This window comes from Carcharhinus amblyrhynchos, chromosome 14, assembly GCF_965287045.1.
Source record: "Carcharhinus amblyrhynchos chromosome 14, sCarAmb.v2.hapA, whole genome shotgun sequence".
Classification (NCBI taxonomy): domain Eukaryota; kingdom Metazoa; phylum Chordata; class Chondrichthyes; order Carcharhiniformes; family Carcharhinidae; genus Carcharhinus; species Carcharhinus amblyrhynchos.
In genome coordinates, this window is record NC_137337.1 from 32,302,944 (window position 1) to 32,316,150 (window position 13,207).

Genomic DNA, 13,207 nt, shown 5'->3' on the forward strand with positions numbered 1-13,207 from the left:
TAAAAATGCTTATTTTAAGGGTTGCTGGACAAAATGTGTTGCACATCAGTGGAAAAGCCTGTTTCTTATTGATGAAGTAAGAAGTCTCATACCACCAGGTTAAAGTCCAACAGGTTCATTTGGTAGTAAACGCCACTAGCTTTCGGAGCGCTGCTCCTTCAGCAGGTGAGTGGGGAGTTCTGATCACAAACAGGGCATATAAAGGCACACATAGTTTACATAATACTGATTAAAATGTAAGTCTTTATATCTAATCAAGCCTTAAAGGTGCAGACAAAACGAGTGGAGATAGCATTAAGCATAGGTTAAAGAGATGTGTATTGTCTCCAGACAGGACAGTAAGTGAGATGTTGCAAGCCCAGGCAAGTCAAGGGGGTTACAGATAGTGTGACATGAACCCAAGATCCCAGTTGAGGTCGTCCTCGTGTGTGGAACTTGGCTATCGCTTCCTGCTCAGCAACTCTGCGCTGTCGTATGTCGTGAAGGTTGCCTTGGAGAACGTTTACCCGAAGATCAGAGGCTGAATGCCCGTGACCACTGAAGTGTTCGCCAAGAGGAAGGGAACAGTCTTGCCTGGTGATTGTCGAGCGGTGTTTATTCATCCGTTGTCATAGCAACTTTATGGTTTCCCCAATGTACCATGCCTCGGGACGTCCTTTCCTGCAGTGTATCAGGTAGACAATGGTGGCCGAGTTGCAGGAGTATGTTCTGTGTATCTGTTGGATGGTGTTCTCATGTGAGATGACGGCATCCGTGTTATGATCCAACATGTCTTGCAGAGGTTGCTGTGGCAGCGTTGTGTGGTGTTGTGGTCACTGTTCTGAAGGCTGGTTAGTTTGCTGCGGACAGTGGTCTGTTTTGAGGTTGTGCAGTTGTTTGAAGGCAAGAAGTGGGAGTGTGGGGATGGCTTTGGCGAGATGTTCGTCTTCATCGATGACATGTTGAAGACTCCGGAGAAGATGTTGTAGCTTCTCTGCTCTGGGGATGTACTGGACAACGAAAGGTACTCTGTCCACTGTGTCCCGTGTTTGCCTTTTGAGGAGGCTGGTGCGGTTTTTCACTGTGGCGCATCGAAACTGTCGATCAATGAGTCTGTTGCGATCCTCCTCATCTCAGTAGATCCTGTGTATATGGAGGGCTTGTCCAAAGGGGATGGCTTCTTTAACGTGTTTAGGGTGGAAACTGGAGAAGTGGAGCATCGTGAGGTTATCCGTGGGCTTGCGGTACAGTGAGGTGCTGAGGTAACTGTCCTTAATAGATGAAGTCTTGTAGATGAAGCCATCTGTATTTTTAAAACTTTCCTTGAGAGCACTTGTATAAAATTAGCAAAATGAGGAGAATCAATTCTTCTTCTGAAGGTACGTTTCTGCAAATGCTACTCCATGAAATGCTGTTAAGGATGGGTTGCTTCCCTCTGTTTGAAGACACAATCTGCTTAGGAACCTAGTCTCCAGGTGAACATCAGTATGGATTAGAGTAATCTTCTGTAGCAGAAGAATCCAAAGAAATTTTCTTGAAAAATGTAGTTTGCCAAAGTTCATTTTTTTTCCCCCCCTTACTGCCAGTATATACCTTTATGCAGTGTGTGCAAACCGTAGTTCAATTTTGGTGCACTCGCCTCCAAATCAGAAGATTGTATGCTCAGACCCCACTCCAAAAATTTGAGCACACAATCTTAACTGAAGCCCAATGCAATGTTGAAAAATGCTGCACTTTTGAATAATATGCTAAGTACTGGCTGCCCTCTGAAATAGACAATTAAGATTCCATGGCAGTAGTGTAAAGAAGGCAGGGAAGTTATCTCTGGTCCCCTGGCCAATATTTATCCATTACTCAACATCACTAAAATAGATGGTGTGGTAATTATCTGATTCCCATTTACTGGATCCTACTACAGTCAGTTTGCATACTGACTGTCTTGTATCTTATTCTAAAACAATGACTCCTTCAATACTGCACAAAGTGCACTCGGAATGTTGATTTGATCTCAAGTTAAGTGGTGTTTGGGAAAGCTGTAAGTTTTTTGGGGTCCTAAAACAAAAACTGCTTTACTAATACAAAGCTTTTTTTCAATTTTTCTACAGGAATGTTTGGATTGAGAGAGAGAGTATAAATTCAGTAGCTCTGAATAATGCTCCCGAAGATATTCACCAGAGGATGCTGGTTGGTGCATCAGTATCAGTAAATACATCAGGTATTCATAAAGCTACTTCAGACAAAGAAAGTAATCGTATAGTGGTTGTGAATATAAATCACTTCTTGTATAAACGGATTGGAAAATTTCTTGCTGCTGATGAAACCTTTTTACACCAGAGGGAGAATCTTTCAGAAATACTTAAAGGCCCAAATTACAAATAATCTAAATCAACACTCTTTTTTAAAAAAAAAAATTTTAGCTACGAAGGGGAGACCATTTGGGACATCAAACCTTTGCTGCTGCTGCTAGCTCTGTATCAGAGCTTATCAAAATTAATCCCATTTTCTTGCGCTTTCCCATTTTTTTGAACTTAAACTTCCCAAAGTGGGTGCAGGTGTGGAATACTAGAATCCCAACTTCTCAAATCCATGCTGCTGACCCCATCTCAGATCCTGGGACACAGGTTTTTTTTGGTAGTCAGGATAAGACACTCATGCCTTTACAAGCTATCATTGTTGCTATCATGGGATCATCTTGATGTGCCCAATGTTTAAGTTCTGTAACCAGGTTAAGCAGCATATCTTTTAAAACAAACTTCACACATGACTTGAATTTTGAGAGGTTGCATGTCACAGTAGAATGCCAATTAGTGAATTGTCCATTTCATAATGAAACTTTTTAAAATATAGATTGGAATTTTATTATATGCCCGATGCCATTTTCTAATGCGTGTAAAGAAGCAAGAAATTGCAGGTTGATTTGAGTGTATTCAGATAAAGCAAGATTCGGTGCAATATTGTTTTAGATTAATGCATATTGAGGTAATACTTAAATTTTGTGGTCATGTTGGTTAAGTGCTGATGTGACCAGAATAATATGCATGTGATCACTAGCATTTCTACTGTAGTGGAACATGTAACAATCCTTTTTTCATCGTATTTTTATTTTCTTATACATAAAGCTATTTAAAGAACTCCATGCTGTTTTGAACTCAGCCACCAGGGGGAGCAAAAGGCTGCTTTGACGTTATTCCTTATCTTTCCTGAAAAATTCTAAAAAAAATTTAATCACCTGGCAGTGAATGATCTTTGGAAAAGAATTTAATTGTTCGTCTGTTACTATTTTCATTGCTGACTAATGCTAGTATCTAGCCCAGTGTTCTATGAAATGGCCTGAAACACCTGAGCTTCATTGCAAGCAATCTAATGAATAAGACAGCTGAGTTCAGAGAAAAAAAAGACATTTAGAAGTACTATATTGTACGATATTATGCTTCGGTTTCCTCCCACAGCCAAAAAGATGTGCTGATTAGGTGGATTGGCTATGCTAAAATTCTCCCTCGATATACCCAAATTGGCGCTGGAGTATGGAGACTAGGGGATTTTCACATTAACACTGCAATGAAGTTAATGTAAGCCTACTTGTGACACTACTAAATAAACTTTTAGATGATATTTAATGCAGCAGAGTGTGAGGTGATGAATTTTGGCAAAAGGATTAGGGAAAAGCAGTTATACTTAGTGTGTGTTAATCAACAAGTCAGACAGTGGCTGAATGGAACTCACCGAGCCAGCTCTCTGCTGAATTTTGTCAGGGGGCCATTTTCAATGATTGAGAGTCAATGATTGGGGTGCACCACAGCTGCAGTCCTAATTTTCTATTAGGCCCCACTTGTGCTGATTTGTTGCATAAGGATCTTGGTCAATGTGGAAACGGTTGAGGAGTGCCCAGTGCTGGCATGGCAGTTTGAAGCTGGGTGGACAGGCAGTGGGGTCTTTGAGATGGTTTTTAATGGCGGTGTGTTGGTTCCCTTCCTGCTGCCGTTGAGCTGCTACTGTTATTCCTTGGCGTGGTGGTCTTAACCATACAGATTGCTATGAATGGAGGTGAGCAAATGATTGATCAGTAAGATCCTTGACGAATCCTCCTTCAGGAGCTTTCTTGTTGCAATCTCCAACCTTATGTGAGGGGTGGGATTTTGCTCCAGTCTGGGAATCAGAAGAGTAGAGTTGATCAGACTGTACTGGAAACGGCATGCATTGTTGCATTCAGCTGGGTATCCACAAGATTGGTTTGGATGCATTGTATCATGTTGGTGGCAGGACATAGTGGTTGGCAAAGCATATGGGATCTTAGACTTCATGAGGCATTGAATCCTAAAGTAGGAAAATTATGCTCAACCTTTGGAAAACTTTCAAGTTTGGTCACCACACTTAAGGAAGATATGAAGGCCCTTGAGAGGGTGCAGAGTAGGGGATTTTAGTGACGAGATTAGATTAGAGTTGTGCTCCTCGGAACAAAGGAAATTGAGGGTAATTTCATAGAGGTGTACAAAATTGTGATGTTTGGATAAAGTAGACTAAGAAAAATTTTCTCTTAGGTGAAAGAACAAGATTTTGGACAAGAAATGCAGGAGGAATTGGAGGGAGAACATTTTTTCATGGAGCAAGTGGTAATCAACTGGAACACTGTGCTCACCAGGGTTGTGGAAGAGGAGATGATGAATGATTTCAGAAGGAAACTTCAAGAGTGATGGGGATAAGAGAATGTGAAATTGTGAGTCTAGTCAAAAAGAAAAAGGATGAATGCATAAGATCCAGGGAACTAAAAACAGATGAAGCACTTGAATATAGGGCAAGTAGAAAAGAACTCCAACATGGAGTTAGGGCAGAAAGGGTCATGAAATGTCCTTGGCAGGCAGGATTAAGGAGAATCCCACGACATTTTATACATATATTAGGAACAAGAGGGTAGTTAGAGACAGTGGTGGTCCACTCAGACAAAGGGGAGAAATTATGCGTGGAACGAAAGGAAGTGGGTAAGATCCTTTAAGAAGTACTGTGCATAGGTATTCACAAAAGAGAAGGACACATTGATAGTGTCTTGGAGGGTAAATAAAGCTTCTAGGGCAAGTCACCATTACGAGGGAGGAAACGTTAGGTGTATTAAAAAGCATTAAGATAGACAAATCCCCCAGGCCGGTTGGCATCTATCCTAGATTACTGAGGGAGACAGGAGAGGAAATTGCTGGGCCTCCAACAGAAATCTTTATTTCCTCGTTGGCCACAGGTGAAATCCCAGAGGATTGGAGGATAGACAATATTGTCCTGTTACTTCAGAAAGGTAGCAAGGGTAACCCAGGTAATTATAGGCCAGTGAGCTTGATGTCAGTGAAGGTGACGAGAGTAGCGCAGTGGTTAGCACTGCTGCTTCAGAGCAGCAGGGACCTGTGTTTGATTCCTGGCTTGGGTCATTGTCTGTGTGGAGTTTGTATATTCTCACCGTGTTTGTGTGGCTTTCTCTGGGTGCTCCGGTTTCCTTCCACGTTCTGAAAGACGTGTTGATTTGGTGCATTGACCTGAACAGATGCCGGAATGTGGCAACTAGGGGAATTTCACAGGAACTTCTTTGCAGTGTTAACGTAAGCCTTACTTGTGATTAATAAATAAACTTTGAAATTATTGGAGAAGATTCTTAGGGATAGGATCTATACACATTTGGAACTGAATGGTCTTATTAGTGACAGCATGGTTTTGTATGAGGGTGGTCATGTCTCACTAATTTGAGTTTTTTTGTAGAAGTGACAAAAATGATTGACGAGGGAAGGGCTGTGAATGTTGTCTACATGGACATTTAACAAGGTTCCCCATGGTAGGCTGGTGAAAAAGGTTAATTCACGTGGGATCAAGAGTGAAGTAGCTCGATGGATTCAGAACTGGCTTGGTGATAAGAGACGGAGGGTAGTGCTGGAAGGATGTTTTTCTGAATGGAGGTCTGCAACTAGTGGTGTTCCGCAGGGATCAATGCTGGGTCCTCTGTTGTATGTAATATATATAAATAGCTAGGAAGAAAATCTAACTGGTCTGATTAGCAAGTTTGCGGATGAAAGTAGGATTGCTGGAGTTGAAGATTGTCAGAGAATACAGCAGGATATAGGTTGCAAAATTGGACGGTGAAATGACAATTGGAATTTAATCCGGCCAAATGCAGTTTTGTAGATCCATTTCAGGTGACAGCTATAAAATAAATGGCAGGACCATCAGGAGCATAGATACACACAGATCTGGAAGTACAGGTCCACAGATTCTTAAAAGTGGCAGCGTAGGTGGAAAAGGTGAAGAAAACATATGGCATGCTTGCCTTCATCGGCTGGGACATCAAGTATAAAAGTTGGCAAGTTATTTTAGTTACATAAAACGTTGGTTCTCACAACACTACCAGAAGGATGTGGAGGCTTTGGAGGGAGTACAGAAAAGGTTGACCAGGATGTTGCCTGGTATGGAGGGTATTAGCTATGAAGAGAGATTGAATAAACTGGGATTGTTCTCCCTGAAAAGTCGGAGGCTCAGGGATGACCTGATAGAAGTTTATAAAAATTATGGGCGGCGTTGATAAAGTGAACAGTTGGGAGCTTTTTCTCAGGGCAGAAATGACAATTCCATGGGAGCAAAAGTTCAAGGTAAGGGGGGAAAGTTCGGTTGAGATGTGCAAGTGAAGACTTTGAGGATGATGGGGGCTGGAATGCACTGCCAAGTAAGTTTAGGTGGTTGAGGCAGACACGTTAGCAACATTTAAGACTTATCTAGATTGACACACGAGCAGGCAGGGAATAGAGGGATACAAGTTGTTGGTCTAGATAGAACAATGTGATTGGTGCAGGTATGGTGGGCCAAAGGGCCTGTCTCTATGCTGTATTATTCTTTGTTTGAATGGGACTGACAGGATTGCTTCAGAATGTGCCTGCATGGGCCTGATGGACTGAATGGACTCGTGTGCTGTAAATGACTTTTGATTCTAAGTATTAACACGTGCTGTATGTACTTCAGTGCCCTCCATTTGTATATCCCTAATCTTAATGCAATTAACAGCTGCATTTAATGTAACATGCCTAAGCACATATCCTTACTCATTTCACTATGCCTTGCAACCTTATTCTTTCTCTTCTGTTGTTTGCAAGATCTTTCCATTTTCCATTTCAATGAGCAATATGGTTGGAGTAAAGAATGAGATGATTTCTCAATTTCATGTGTACTTAAAGGAAACAGAAGTCTTCTGCCTGCGCAATTCTGCACTTTAAGCAACTGTCTCCATTGCTGGATAGACCATTATTTATTTCCCAACCCAAATTGTCTTTGAGAAAGTGATGATGAGCTACTGCAGTTCGTGGTGAAGGTACACCCAAAGGGACTTTTGGAAGCAGTTCCAGAATTTAGACCTAGGGCAGTGAAGGAATATCAATATAATTCCAAATCAGAGTGGCGCATGACTTGGAGGGGAACTTGCATGTGCTGGTGTTCCCATACATCTGCTGCCCTTGTTCTTGTAGGTGGTAGAAATTGTGGTTTTCGGGAGCCTGTTGTTGATACAATGCATCTTGAAGATGGTATACATTGGTACCAGTGCTTTGGTAGTGGAAGGAATGATTGGTGAAGATATGGTCAATGGAGTGCCAGTAAGTGGGCTGCTTAGTCTTTTGTATTGAATTTCGTTTAGTCTCTACATTCAAATCATTGATATAGATTGTAAATATTTGAGGCCCCAGCACTGATTCCTGTGGTTCTCTACTAGTTATTACTTGCCAACCTGAAAAAGACTCATTTATCTCCACTCAGTGCTTCCTGTTAGTTGACCAATCCTTTATCCATGTTAATGTTACCCCATACCAATGGTTCCCAACCTTTTCAGTGACAGGTTACACTTCAATGAGAGACGTAATTCCATGGCACACGCATGCTTTTTTCAACTGAACTTGACACAGTGCTTAGCACTGCTGCCTCAGTGTCAGGGACTTGGGTTCAATTCCAGTCTTGGGTGACTGAGTGTGTAGAGTTTCCATGCTCTCCCTGTGTCTGCATGAGCTTCCACCTCTGGTTTCCTCCCACAGTCCAAAGATTCACAGGTTAGGTGGATTGGCCATGCTAAATTCCTCCGTAGTGTTCAAAAATGTGTATGTTAGGGAGATTAACAGGGTAAATACTGGGGTTACGGGGACAGGGTCTGGGTAAGATGCTGTGTTGGAGAGTCAGTGCAGATTTGAGCCGAGTGGCCGCCTTTTGCATTGTAAAGATTCTATGGCTGCATGGAAGTCTTTAGAGTCATAGAGATATACAGCATGGAAATGGGCCCTTTGGTCCCACTCGTCCATGCTGACAGGTTTCCTAAACTGAATTGTTCCCATTTGCTCCCTTTGGCCCACACCCCTCTAACCTTTTTCCATCCATATACCTGTTCCAAATGTATTTTAAATGTTGTAATTGTACTTGCCTCTACCACCTCCCCTGGCAGCTCATTCCATAGATGCACCACCGTCAGTGTGAAAAAAGTTGTTTCTCAGGTCCCTCTTAAATCTTTTCCCCCTCAACCTTAAACTTGTATCCTCTAGCTTTGGACTCCCCTACTCTGGGGAAAAGACCTTGGCTGTTCGCCTTATCTATGCCCCTCATGATTTTATAAACCTCCTAAGGTCACCCCTCATCCTCCTATGCTCCAGGGAAAAATGTCCCAGCCTCTCCATATAATTTAAATCCGCTTACATCATTTTAAATATTTTTGTACCCTTTAATAACATCTTTCCATAGCAGAGTGGCCAGAATTGTACCCAATACTCTAGATGTGGTTTTACCAATGTTTTGTACGGTTGTAACATAATGTCCCAGCTCTTGTACTCAACACGCTGACCAATTTAAGGCAAGTGTGCCAAGCACTGCCTTCAACACCCTGTCTACATGTCTATTGTGTACCTGCACCCTTAGGTCTTTCTGTTCAAAAACACTCCCCAGGCCCTACCGGTAACAGTAAGGCCTGGCCTGGCCTGGTTTGTTTTACCAAAATGAAACATTTATCTGAATTAAAGTCCATTTGCCATACCTTGGCCCTCTTAACTGAGAGGACTCTGGGCTTAGTGCAGCTAAATAGGGACAAGCTGAAGCCAAAGCTGTTGGCGCCTCCGTGGCACAGAATGTGTTTGGGTCCTGGCCCCCTCTAGCTGTAAAAAGTCTGACAACACCAGGTTTTAGTCCAACCTATTTATTTGATAATATACTCACAAGCTTTCGAGGGACACCCTCTTTGTCAGGTGAATGGAGAGTTCTGGCCTCAGACAGAGCATATAAAGCACAGACAGTTTAGAGATTACTGATTAGAATGCGAATCTTTACACCTAACCTGCTGTTCAAGACCTGAAGTGGCTGATAATGTGAGTGGAAGGAGCACTGATCACAGTTTAAAGAGATGTGTATTGTCTCCAGACAGTACAGTAAGTGAGGTTTTGCAAACCCAGGCAAGTCACGGGGGTTACAGATAGTGCGACATGAACCCAAGATCCCTGTTGAGACCGTCCTCATGTGTGCGGAACTTGGCTATCAGTCTCTGTTCAGCGACTCTGCGCTGTCGTGTGTCATGAAGGCCGCCTTGGAGAATGCTTACCCGAAGGTCAGAGGCTGAATGCCCGTGACCACTGAAGTGTTCGCCAACAGGAAGGGAACAGTCTTGCCTGGCGACCGTCGAGCGATGTTCATTCATCCGTTGTCGTAGCATCTGCATGGTCTGCATGGCCTGACGAAGAGGGTGTCCCTCGAAAGCTTGTGAGTATATTATCAAATAAATAGGTTGGACTAAAACCTGGTGTTGTCAGACTTTTTACTGTGTTTACGCCAGTCCAACGCCGGCATACCCACATCATGACTACTATTGACCCCTCTAGCTGAACAGGGCTCTCGTTAGGTCGAGATAGCTTGGGCTTCTCCTGTGCCAGTGATCAGTAATGGAGCGGGCTGCTCCAAGTTCCTCAGCTGCTGGAACAAGCAGTGAGATGAACCACGCAGTACAGAACTTAGTCAGCAGCAGCTTGCAGCTGCAGATGATGTGCACCGGGCCTCTGGCTTCTTCAGAATCAACTAACAGCACTTGGTGTGCCAGAACAACCTGGACATCACCACTGCCCTGACCACCAAGCCTGGAGAGAGAACGGCTGGCAGCAACAGAGAGCAGCTGCTGGTCCCATTGTGAAGATGAATGAGAGTCTGGCCCCAGGTGAACAAGCAGCTGGAGGAAAGGGGTGGTGGCAAAAAAGCGGCAAAGCAATCAGTGTCCAAAGGCTGGCAGGTGGCTCGGGAAAGAGGGCAATGAACTGGCGGCAGGAGGTAATCCGGCTGCTGGGCAGGAAGGTGAGGAGGTGGCAGCAACTGAAAGAAACCGAGGGAACAACTGGGCAGATAGCAAAGTGGCAAAATGGCGAAGAATGAAAAATAACGCAAAAAAATTCTCCACAGCAATCTGCTTTAAATGTCACAGACAGACTGCTGAACAAATGATCTTGTGTTAAGTTGCTGGCCGGACATTTTGTTTTCCAATGCAAGAAATAAAACGCAACAATCACAGAGAGGATACTTTTTCCAACAATTTTTCTTATTGGCATCTTTTACATTTTGAAAATGTTACATGAAAGTTGAATGGATAATTGTAATGGTACTTCTAAGACCGAGGATAAAATCTTAGGGCATCAGTGTGCCGTGATATAGCAATTTGGATCCACTGACCTACATCATGTGCTCTTATTTCATGTGATAACCTCTGATGTGGCAGTTTATCAAATGCCTTTTAGAAATTGAAGTATCTCAGAGCCTGAGTCATCGGCGACAGCCAATGGTACAAAATTATTCAAGTTTGTGCTTAGTATCTCAGTTAAGCCTGGATGTATATTAATCAAGTTGTAGATTGGTTATAGTACAGAAGGAAATCATTTGGTCCATGTCTGTACCACCTCTCTGTAAGAACATCTTACCTAGTCCCACTCTTCTGCCCTTTCCTGTAGTCTTGCATTTTTTATTTTACAAGTAAAAATAACAGGCAATATTGTGACAGTGTTATCTATTGATTTTATTGGAGCAGGGCAAGATAATATGACCAGCTCCAAAGATTTTATTATGTAATATGACTCTAATGCAGTTTCTTGTCTTGCGCACGAGACTAAATCACACTATGTATCAGTACTTCCCGTGTTATGATTTTTGTGTTAGTTTGCAGCCATTGCTGATTTCCAGACCATACCCAGGATTCCTCCTCTCAATCATTGGTGACAACATCCTCCTTGAAAATGCAGCTACGCACTGCCCATGACTCCCTTCATGACCCAACTATGCATCCATATTCTATTTCTATATGTTTGGAAAATGTGGATTGGTCCTCCACAACACATTGAAGCATGTGGATTGCAATTTTAAAAAAAGACAAAAAAGGAAATGTGGCTAAAATAGAACGGATGTTCCTCCCAACACTTAATAACAAAAGCAGTTCATCCATTTGACTGTTTTTATGAGATTACTGATGTATGTCATTTATTTAAATCCCAGTTTTGCCATCAAGTTGAGTTTGAAGTCACTGATAGAACATATAAGAACATTAAGAAATAGGAGCAGGAGTAGGCCATCTAGCCCTTCGAGTCTGCCCTGCCATTCAATGAGATCATGGCTGATCTGAAGTGGATCAGTTCCACTTTCCCGCTGTCTCCCCATAACCCTTAATTCCCCTGTCTCTCAGAAACCTATCCACCCATGACTTAAATATATTCAGCGAGGTAGCCTCCACCACTTCAACAGGCAGAGAATTCCAGAGATTCACCACTCTTTGAGTGAAGAAGTTCCTCCTCAACTCTGATCTAAACTGCAACCCCCCTGCACCACCACCACCACCACCACCACCCCCCCCCCCCCCCCCCCCCCCCCCGCCATCTTGAGGCTGTGCCCTCCCTTCCCCTTAACGAATCCGTGCTGTTGAAATTGATTCCGCCACATCTCTTAGTATTATAAAGTAATAGTTACACTTCTGTCTTTATCCAAATGGATGAGTTGTCCAAACACTGGGCTGATATCTGCCTTGCTCCTTTTATAGTAATCAGAGGAAATAACTAAATTGTTTCAATCATTTAAGCTGTCAGGCTCCAGTTCCAAAGAAAAGATGTACTGCACCACTGTGTACCTTAAATCGCCATTGGATTTGTATTGTTAATTGCTGTCATTTTTGTCATGTTTTGTGAAGAAAATTGAAATTTTTTAAAGATTAACCACTTAAAAATTTGCTCGTTCTGTTAATATCTGATCTTGTAGGCTCAACTATTATTGTGAGGGAAACTACTTTGATGCCAAATATCCATGGACTTCCAGCCCTTATCTGTATGATATTTGCTCCAGTCATGGAACTAAGGTACATGTGAAAAAGCGAAAGAGATTAGCTGTATGAAATTCTATTCCTTTCTTTTAGCATTTTGTTTCTGTTATCTGAACTCATGCATTCTCTCTTGAGCCAGTACAGCAAATAGAGCCACTTCTCGAAAGCAGCTATGAGTAGTGTTTGATAATGAGCTTATGTGAAGATGTAATTTTTTTTGACATGACAAATATTGAAGTTAAAATTGCACGGTAGTGGGAACAGTTTTAATTTTTTTTTACTCCATCCTTAAAGTGGACCTGGCAAACTCAACTCAAATCCATTCCTTGCTTGCTCCAAAAATCAAATCCAAAATCCAAACACATCCAATTCATGGTCCCCTTAAGAGAAAAGAGCAAGATCCAAGGTGACAAGCTAAGGCATTGCATGTCATCTGAAGCTTCATCTAAAAGGCTGAGAAGCTTTTTTTTTGTTTATATCCAATTTGAAGTCTCAGCAAGCGAGACATTCCAGCTCCAAGCTGTCAAGACAGGCTCACCACTTCATATCCTGGGCTAGATCTATATGATCCAAGCTGATTGGAGCAAGCATGGCACCTCTTCCAAGGCTTGATCTCATTTGCATCTTATCCAAAAGGCCTCGATGTTGCTTTAAAAAATTGCTTCAAGTGAAGCCTTAGTGTAATCTCATGACTTCAACCAAGTGTAGGACAACTTGATCTTAGCCAAAAGGCTGAGCAGCGTTTGTACTGCTCAAGGCTTTGGCTATTATTACTGGTGAATCACTATTTTGCTATTTCACATATCCTAGATCAGTCACACTCCCTTCTTTGATGTAGTGACTGCAGAATGAAATTTAAAAACGGAAGCTAAATACCATGGATGCTGGAAATCTGCAGATCAGGCG

General features: G+C 42.4%; 1 protein-coding gene across 8 annotated transcripts in view; it reads left to right on the forward strand.

The window, feature by feature from the left end:
* tdrd9 (tudor domain containing 9) overlaps window positions 1-13,207 on the forward strand; it is a 131,659-nt gene that overhangs the window by 110,386 nt on the left and 8,066 nt on the right. For 7 of the 8 annotated variants that reach the window (XM_080202593.1, XM_080202592.1, XM_080202594.1 and 4 more), the window contains 2 exons: window positions 2,085-2,194; window positions 12,241-12,337. In XM_080202593.1, coding sequence (XP_080058719.1) covers window positions 2,085-2,194; window positions 12,241-12,337 — 207 coding nt within the window. Of the gene's footprint in view, window positions 1-2,084; window positions 2,195-12,240; window positions 12,338-13,207 lie in introns of those variants that run through there. The other variant, XM_080202600.1, reaches the window with a different exon arrangement.